This window comes from Ipomoea nil, unplaced genomic scaffold (genome assembly GCF_001879475.1).
Source record: "Ipomoea nil cultivar Tokyo-kokei standard unplaced genomic scaffold, Asagao_1.1 scaffold3109, whole genome shotgun sequence".
NCBI lineage: Eukaryota > Viridiplantae > Streptophyta > Magnoliopsida > Solanales > Convolvulaceae > Ipomoea > Ipomoea nil.
The window spans coordinates 273,219-282,897 of record NW_017619537.1 but is presented as its reverse complement, the minus strand read 5'-3'; the positions used below and the strand labels follow the sequence as shown (position 1 = coordinate 282,897).

Genomic DNA, 9,679 nt, shown 5'->3' with positions numbered 1-9,679 from the left:
TTAAATAATTTTTAAACCTTTTGTGTGTTTAAACATTCCGTTTGTAATTGCTAAATATATATATAAACTTTATATACTAATATTAAATTAATTATTATAAAATATTTTAAATTATAAATAACTTAAGTTAAATTTCGTTAATTAAACAAGGCATATAAAATATACAAATGAAATATATTTTAATTTAAAAATAAGTACATGCCAAAAATTAGTAAATAAAATATTTAAAGTTTACACCAAAAAAATATAAATATTTAAAGTAAACATATTTTCAATCAAAAGGCACAAAAGGTAATATATTTTTTTAAGTAACAACTATTACTTCCGAATTAAAAATTTGAATATTTGTCTAGAGCAAATTCATAACACATCTAAAATAAACCATATATAAAGTAAAATCTATCTTTTTCAAGTCAAAAGATAATAATTTGAAAGCCAAATCTATTTTTTACGGCTCAAATCAATTTTTGAGATTTGTTATGACAAATCAAAACATGCTAGACGATTTTATACAAATTTTTGTATATATAACACTCGAGTATAGAATTATAATTGGTTTGCATGTTGACAATTTATTATTAGACAAGAAATATAATGACTTATAGCAAGCTAGATAGATATTCATATTGTTTATATATTTTTATATATATTAGTGAATAATGATGTTGAAATTGTATATAATAATAATATTGAGCATGGCATGTATATGCACCGGTGGTAGCTGAGAATATTGGGCAGAGATCTCAATTTCCATATTTATTAAATATTGTTATCTTTTTTAACTTTTATTTATTTTGCAATATAATATTCCTTCTTCTTACACATATATCACTTCATTCTCTCCCATTTTTGCACTTTCTCCCCTCCGCATGCATCTCTACTTTTCTCCTCTCTACTCCCTGCAGCTCTCTAATTCTACTCTCTCCCTCACAAATATGGTCTGAATCAATATTCTGTTCTTCTCGTTTCTCTAATCTGAAGAATTTGTAGTTAATTTTAATTCAAAGGTTGTTTTTGTGACGAAATATTGATCGATGTTGAAATTGAAGGTTGGGTGCTCAAGGGAGCCGGAGTGGGTGACGGCGTTGTTGCGGAGTGAATTCTTCGGGTCGTGCGTCGATCACAGCGATCGTCGCAAAAGCGAGAGGAATATGTTCTGTATTGATTGTAGCCTCGGATTCTGCAAACACTGTATTGCTTCTCCGTCGCATTGTATTCGTCACCGTTTGCTCCAAATCTGCAAGTATGTTTATCAGGATGTTGTTCGTCTACAAGACATCCAGAGATATCTCGATTGCTCTCATATTCAAGTCAGTGATAGATTTCTCTGTATTTCTGATATATTTTTAGTATAATTTCTACTTTTTCAGTTAAATTTTTCTCAAATTACAGAAAATTGCATCTAATTCTTTCATTTATATTGGATTTGTTTTGTTTTGATAGGGGAGTATAGTATTTCATTTACGTCTCTTACAAATTTCAATGATTTGAAATTATCTGTACAATATAATCCTTTTATATTCTTTATTATATTCCTTTTGTTTTTATCCCTTTAAATATACCCTAATTTTGAATTTTTAGAAAAAAAATTGATAACTAATCCTTGATAAGCCAAGTATTAATCTTTATCTTATTTCTAAATTTTTAAATTGTATTAAAAAAAATTAAATTTGAAGTTAAAATTAGGTAGAGTGTACCATAAAATGAAAATTCCATGTGCCATTTAATGATTGAATAACATATATATGGTGATGATTTTTGTTTGACGATTTGATATGTAATTTAGTGACAACTTTGACCCACTAATCAACTTGCTAGCTAGCTACCTACCTTTAACTCTTTGCATTCAAATTAAACCTATTTCATTTAATTTTAATAATTTTATTGTTTTGTTCGTCATTGTGTATTAATTTTTTTACAAATGAATGTAGACCTACAAAATCAACGGCGAGAAGGCGGTTCATTTGAATCCACGGCCACGATCCAAAGATAGCAAAAACTGCAAACAGAAAGGAGGTTCGTGTTGTGATGCATGTGGGAGGCATATTCAAGAATTCCCAAATCGCTATTGCTCTATTGCATGCAAAGTAATTATATATTTTCCCTTTATCTACTCATTCATTCTTATTTTTCTTAATTCAAACTTCAATTCAATCTAATTCGATTTAAGTATAGATTATAAAACTAGCTTGGTTGGCGTGAATTGTTATGCACTCATCTCCCTTAAGAGAGGTCAGGAGGTCAAACCCTTTATTATGAAAAAAACCAATCTGGCCAGCACTTTGCTCGCGAACGTGGATTAGTCTGAGTATGGTACGAGTTTATAGGTGCCTCCTACAATTAAGGCATGCTCAGAACACCACATGGTCTGACCAGAAAAAGAAAAATATATCAACAAATATAATGCTCTGTCGGGCCGGGATTGGGGAGAAGAAAAAGAAAAATATATCAACATTTAGCTAGTTATAAGTCATTTCTAATCTTATCTTATAAGTTGCCAACCTGCCAACCAATTATTATACGCATTTCTTTAAACCTTTGAGAGTTTAGATTATTGAGTTATGAAACGAAGTTAGTGTTTTCCAACATAGTCCATAGAAGACGACAATTGTCTTACATTGTGTTGATTTGATCATTGAAAAACAATAACAACAAATAAAATAAGTAGTAATATAAATAGGTTAAATACGATTACATTTTAAAATTGATCGAATTCCTTTTGCATGGTATATAAATTGCTTGTTTTGAAAGGTTGGGGCATATATAATTAGTTTATTAGGATTAATTGATTAGGGAAATATTTCATGTTCTTAATTGGATATTATATTTAACTTCATTCGCAAGATTTTGCCTATAAATTAGCTGGCCGGCCTTGTATACATTTTTTGGTTAATGTTAATTACATTGCTACTATATCTATGTTAGCATATATATACAACATTCAATATTATATTACATATATAGTCCATATATTTAAGCTAAATATTCATTACTGATTTGAAGATACAATTTAATTTATATGTAGGTTTCTGACATTTATAAAGAGTGTAAAAATGAGAAGATAATATCGATCCGGATTTCGCAGTTTGATCATCATATCTCCTCCAAGGAAAATACAACTGAAAATGAGTCTTGCAGTTCCTTAACAGAGTCATCAGAGGTAATTCAAGTTTGGGTAAGCTCAGCCTTAAAGCCAAAGAAGCAACTACACAAGAGGAAAGGTGTTCCATGTAGGGCTCCTCTATGCTAATAATTCCTACATACCACAAGCAAGAAAAAAGTTATATTATTATTATTTTTTTGTTTTATATTATTCCTCTTTAAATTATTTTTTTGGGTGGAATTTAATTATATTGGTTGGTAATTTCAATAAAGCCACTGCACATTAATTTCACTACTACATAGATAGAGGAATATATATAATATATGAGTTATGGATTAGTTGAAGTTGTGTTCCCCACCTTTGTCTGAAAAGAACAATAACAACAACGTTTGGTGGGTTGTACTTGTACATCATCAGCCTGGTGGTTTTTGCGGCTAGCTACATCAATGATTTTCCACTTTGTACCTGTATATATATTATTAAGGTAGAATAAGAACTGGGAATTGTGATTTGTTTTAGGACTTAAATCTCTTTATTCATATTCAAATTAAGATATTAAGTTGAAAATGATAAAAAATATCTTTACAAATTTTAGATTTTGACATGTTTTAAAAGGAGGGGTTATCCGTGTCATTCACTTTGGCACTAGAACAATAGTCTTATACGAAAATTGGTACTACAACAATAATCGTGGATGATAATTGGTAAGAATTAAGTATGTGCACTAAAACTGTCATTTTACTAATGCTCGTGAAGTCATGGAATTAAAATTGGTATTTGTTCATATATATATATATATAGTGCCATCTCATAATTTTCTTTAATTAATTGCAATACGTAACAATATTGCCACTTAATGCATATAATGACAGGTCAAAGACGTCCTTAATGGTCAAAGTATGCATAAACTACTTTGACATTACAATAATATATATATATATATATATATATATATATATATATATATATATATATATATATATATATATATTTTTTTTTTTTTTTTTTTTTTTTTAAATATACCCAAATGATAAATATTAAATCTTTTTTTTTTTTTTTTTTTTTTTGCAAATTATGGTATACATAATAGAGCATTAATTATATAATATTTTAATTTTAATGTAGTAGTGTAGAGCGTACAAATTATAGTAAATTAACGTTAATTAAGATATTTTTGTCGACCTAAGTGGTCGACCAGAGTGGTCAGGTCTGCGCACATATCATGTGGAACACATTGTTGTGCGACTCATGCATATGCATATGCATGTGGAGCATCAAATAGCATAAAATCTCAGCAAAAACTGTCATGCATTAACTTTTTAATAATATATTATCGCAGCATTATCAATGACATTTACATTATTTGTATAATTTAATGATATAATATATATATATATATATATATATATATATATATATATATATATATATATATATATATATATATATATATATATATATATATATAATATCCACGTGAGGTAAAAAAAGTAACGTTAAGTGTGCATAAATCAATTCACACAAAAAAAAAAATTACTAAAATGTTTTAATTGAAAATTGTGCAAAGAAAGTCTTTATATTACTCCTACAATGAAAGCTTTTTAAAAAATTGAATTGTACTTATACTAATGTAAATCTACATATTTTTTTAATCAGATAAAATTTTTATTTTTTAACTTGATGAGTATATTTTGATAATCAATTCTTATTAACTTATTATCCATTTAAAGTATATATTATATTAAATTATATACGGAGAATTCAAATCCACTTCGACGGGGTACAAATTAAAAGCAGACTTACATACTACTCATATTAATATCGATCTAAAGAATGATCAAGTAAAATATTAATTAAAATATGAATTAATTTATCCAACATTACTTCCGAGCTAGCTAGATAGTTGAAGTCATGTGTTTCTTAATAGGTTAACAGAACATGCGTGGTGGTTGATGTCATTAATTCCATCTTTTACATATACACACTTTGTTGGGGTACTATGTATAGTATATATTATTATTGTAAGTAATAAACAGCAAATTTAATTGTCTTAATGGATGGATGCATGTTTAGCGTGGAGGATGATCGGAGGGTGGTGGTGGCGTCTGGTTTCGTCTGTTGTGTGATATAAAGGAATATAGGTCGAAGGAGGCCCCATAAGCCCATGCTTTATGCCAAAATGTCTTCTTCTCTAAATACTTTACAATCGAGTGTGGCAGACAAAAAATAAAGGGCACCTCAGCTCAACGGCACAAAAGTTATGTGAACACAAATCTCAGATTCTGGGTCTCACAAAATTAATGTTACTTCATTCCATGTATATGCACATGCTCGCCTACATCTTCATTATATATATATATATATATATATATATTAACATGCTTACATGCACACAGGGCACACTGCCAACCATTTCTGGGATTAGCTCGTGCACACATTAACATACTTACATGCACACAGCGCGTAGGAGGAAAAATTATAACCATCCATCAAATCTCGTGCACGCATTAACACACTTACATGCACACAGCACGTAAGAGGAAAAAATCATAATCATCCATCAAAGCTCGTGCACACATTAACATACTTACATACACACTGGGCACACTATCAATAATATCTGTGATTAGCTCGTCCACACATTAATATACTTACATATACACAATTTGTATTTTAAGGGTGATTTGTATTTGAAAATAATCATATATATATATATATTCTGGCATGCATAATCCATCTTTTTTTTTTTTTTTTTTTTTTTAGGTTATTACAAGGAAAACCAGCAAGTACAATACGCACTCATAACTGATCAGCACAAATAAAAAATATTATATTAATAGATTCTTTTTGCTAAGAGTTAAAACTTTAATTTTATAATTATTACGAAATCGCTAATTTGGTTGAGTTGTCCCGTATATCTTAACTATATTGCTGCATGCACTATTGCACTACATACACTTTTTGAATACTCAGAATTGGCATGTGATCTCCCTGCTTTGTAGGTAAAAGTGGTTTACGTACTGTACTATTCATGACTTATATTTGACTCTATATATGAACGAACGTACTAGGAATTCAAAACATATATGAGGGTGTATTTGGTTCCCACGTGGGAATCGAAATTTGAATGAGAATCAAATATTTAGTAATAGTAATGGGTTTTGGTGAAAGTATTTTGCATGTTTGGTAGTAAGGTAAAATTGGAATGATTACTAATATTGTTCCGTTGTTTGGTTATGTATGATCTATAATGGGAATAAAGATTTTAAAAATACAAGAATAAAAAATCAAGACAAGTTATGTATAATCCCAATATAGCATCACGAGTTTTTATTAATTGCACAATGTATAAGTTATTATTACTCTGTATTACATAAAGATATTTGAGTCTTTATTGTTGATTTTGTACAATAGTAAAAGTCTAGAGGCCGGGAGAGTAATTTATAGTAGTTTAGGGATTCCATACCCCATTATTTTCCTGAGCTCAATGAAGGATTTCAATATGTATTGTCCATGCATGGTTACAAATACAAGTGACTTGAAGTCTTTCTTCACAACTACTAGTGCTACTTACTTCTCTCTTTGACAATACTTCGATGAGTTGGATCTAAGTAACGAGCTCGATCCGCATCAACTTAACTTTCACTACCTGAACAATCTTTTATATTACAAGGACCAACTACCAAGTCACCTTGCATGCTCATATGATCTTTCAACACCTTCCTAAAAAAGAGATGGTGGATGTTTTGGGGGTTAGAGTGCCTTAGCTTTTTAAATTTTTATTGTAAGGTCTTAACTTCACTACTTGTTTAATTTGTTCTGAATTTAGGGTCTTCCTTTTATAGATGATTGGACTAAGTAGCAACTGTCGAAAAAGTTATCACAATTCCTATTTGCGCTACAATTATCCATTGGATAAAGATCTCTAATTCTATAAGAATACTAATGAATTCAATGAGAGAGTTAATTGGAGAAATTTAGGAGTTAGGAGGAGTGTGTAGTGTATACTTTACTCTTTTGTTAATCTATTCCCGTGATTATATATTTTGCGTCTTTCTTTATTAGGATTGGGCCGCCGAAATCTATCATTGGGTCATTTCTATATGGACTTAATTGTGTAACTCTAAACCTTGGAATAGTTTATTTACTTGTGTTTGAGTATGATTTCCCTAACCAAATAAAACTAAGAGACCAACTCTAATGGCCCATTTGGTTGAGAATTTCGATCTTTTACTATGTTTAGTTGCTCAGAAATCTCACTAATTTCTTTTCTACTAATCAAACAATTAAATATGAAATTTATCTTTATTCATTTTTATGGAATTTAAAACCTGTTACATATAACATACCTACTTTTTTTTTTTTTTTTTTAATTTTTTTTGGAACCTATGCTTAGTGTAACAATTCCCATTTTAACTTAAAAAAAAAAACATTTAGTTAAAGAAATGATTAATATTTGCAATGACACAAGTTGATAGATAGCACCCCTTTTCTATCAAAATTTATTCTTATGTTATACTTACTATTACAAAACTTAAATTACACCCTCAAATTATATATGCTTCCCAATCTATCAACAAAGGCTACGTACCCACCATGCAAATTAAAATAAATCAATTCAATCTATCTGGGAATTGTATTTGGGAATTCCAGATGCAATTTCACGTGAAAAGTTGCATGCAACTCATCAGTCTGTGCAAAAACCGCAAGGCCACGAGCAAACGCGAACGACCCAGTCCCACCCACAACGCTAAGCTTCTCCTCCTCTTTATCTTTGTGTTCCAAATTCTCGGCCTGGATGCTGAGGCTGCCGGAGAATTGGCCGGTGTGGACGGTGAGATATATGATGTTAAAGGCGGAGTGCGCGAACCGCTCTAGCGGGACGATGAAGCCCTGCGCTTTTCCGACCACTCGGGAGGTGTTCTCCGGCCCCTCGGTGAGGATGCGGTGGAAAATCAAGGCCCCGGCGGCGGCGGCGCTTGCGGCAGGCGCGGCCGTGTAGGAAATATTGGGTTGTTGGATGTAAAGGGAGAGGGCGAGCATAGGGGAGTTTGAGTTTGAGGGGTGGTTGTTTTTGTGTGGGATTGGTGAGAAGAGTGCTAGGAGGAGTACTGCAATGGCAGCCAAGAAAACTGCAGTGCAGAATATGATCTTTGAGAGCATAATACCTAATATCTATCTGTATTGATCGGATCGATGTTGTGTGGGATTCGTTTCAGGAATTTAGAATCTGCAATTGTAGAGTGGATTGTCATTATTGCAGTTCCTTTTGAAGGGTTTTTTTTAAGTCCAATTTAGTGGTTTTGGCTAACTAATCCATCTTTGGATTTTTTGCACCTAAACCATATATATTTTTAAGGTTTAATAATATTATTATTAGAAATACAAAATGTCAAATTTGTTGTATGTACTTCTAGGCTCCTGCAAATTATATTTAATGAATCTCAAATTCTAATTCTTCACTTTTATTTCATGGCAAATAAGAATATGATATGATTATTACGTGAGTCTAAAAAAAGTGTCAATATCAAGATTTTGTGGGAATAAGAGCTGGAAGCTAAGTAAGAAATGAAAATCTAAATAGTATTTTTCTTATTTAATTCAGGGGTGAATTCTCCAAGTCTAACTTACCACCTCCAAAACCCAATATGGTAGCTCAAGTGGCAAATGAGTTCTCTTTGCTGGAAAGAATTTTGAAATATTCCAAATTCAATATTCACAAGTAACGATTCCTTTTGGGCTAGCTTTTGTGCCTCTAGAAGTGAACCGAGTGGAAAGACCCGGATGATAATACCACTATGCAGCTCTCTCAATCCATGACCAAGAAGACGAAACCCTCGAGCATGTTTTCAGGCGGTGCGACAAGCTTACGGTGATTTTGTGGTTTTATATCAATCAATGCTCTTTACCTTAGCTTCATCGTCTGATTGTTTGATTGCCCTCTGTTATCACCCGAAATATTAACATGGTGTTTGTGTCGTTATATTGTTAGATGAGATGATCAAATTAAAGTTGATCCAGTCCAGAAATTAGAAGTGATATATCAGTTTCAGAAAGAAAGAAATTAAAGAATGAATAGAATAGAAGTAGATTCAGGAAGATACTTGTCATCATTGGGATCAATTAATGTCCTGAAGAAATGTCGAGAAACAGAATATGGTACTCCTAGGAAAAACATTGACATGCAAAAAATTTTCTCTTATATATGCTAATATCGATCCCGCAAGAGGTGCATGTCATGCTTGTTACATTTTATGGCTATGCGAACGTATCCCCTCTTTGTAGCCATAAGCAGACTTCGCTAGCTAATAAGATCTTCATGTGCAACTTGTGCCATAGTTTTTCCCTCAATTACCAATAAATTAAATACCCCTCAGCAACCAACAATCTGATTATTCGTGAGAGTTAGTTGGGACTGAAATCTTATCATTTTTTGGGAATTGAAAGCCCTAATATAAAGGAAGCAAGTCTTCAAATTCTGAAGAACAACAAAATTCGGGAAATGATGGTCTTACTGTGCGTGAGGGGAAGAAACATGTTTGGTTTGTATGGAAATAGTGATTTTGTTTTCCATTA

At 31.2% G+C, this 9,679-nt stretch overlaps 3 protein-coding genes across 4 annotated transcripts in view; 2 read left to right on the top strand and 1 right to left on the bottom strand.

Annotated features, from left to right (window-relative positions):
* The first annotated feature begins 765 nt into the window (after positions 1-765).
* Positions 766-3,573, top strand: LOC109166869. The gene is made up of 4 exons (XM_019315764.1): positions 766-938; positions 1,050-1,310; positions 1,932-2,087; positions 3,026-3,573. Exons 1-4 carry the CDS (start codon positions 870-872, stop codon positions 3,248-3,250), a joined length of 711 nt encoding a protein of 236 aa, XP_019171309.1. The 5' UTR covers positions 766-869; the 3' UTR covers positions 3,251-3,573.
* The window catches only part of LOC109166866 (putative late blight resistance protein homolog R1B-16), a 16,499-nt gene continuing 8,555 nt past the window's right edge, over positions 1,736-9,679 (top strand). For both annotated transcript variants that reach the window (XM_019315762.1, XM_019315761.1), the window contains exons 1-2: positions 1,736-1,748; positions 7,098-7,100. The gene's annotated coding sequence lies outside the window, so the exon portion shown is untranslated. The remainder of the gene's footprint in view (positions 1,749-7,097; positions 7,101-9,679) is intronic.
* On the bottom strand, positions 7,710-8,431 carry LOC109166870 (dirigent protein 11). Its single transcript, XM_019315765.1, has one exon. It carries the CDS (start codon positions 8,264-8,266, stop codon positions 7,727-7,729), a length of 540 nt encoding a protein of 179 aa, XP_019171310.1. The 5' UTR covers positions 8,267-8,431; the 3' UTR covers positions 7,710-7,726.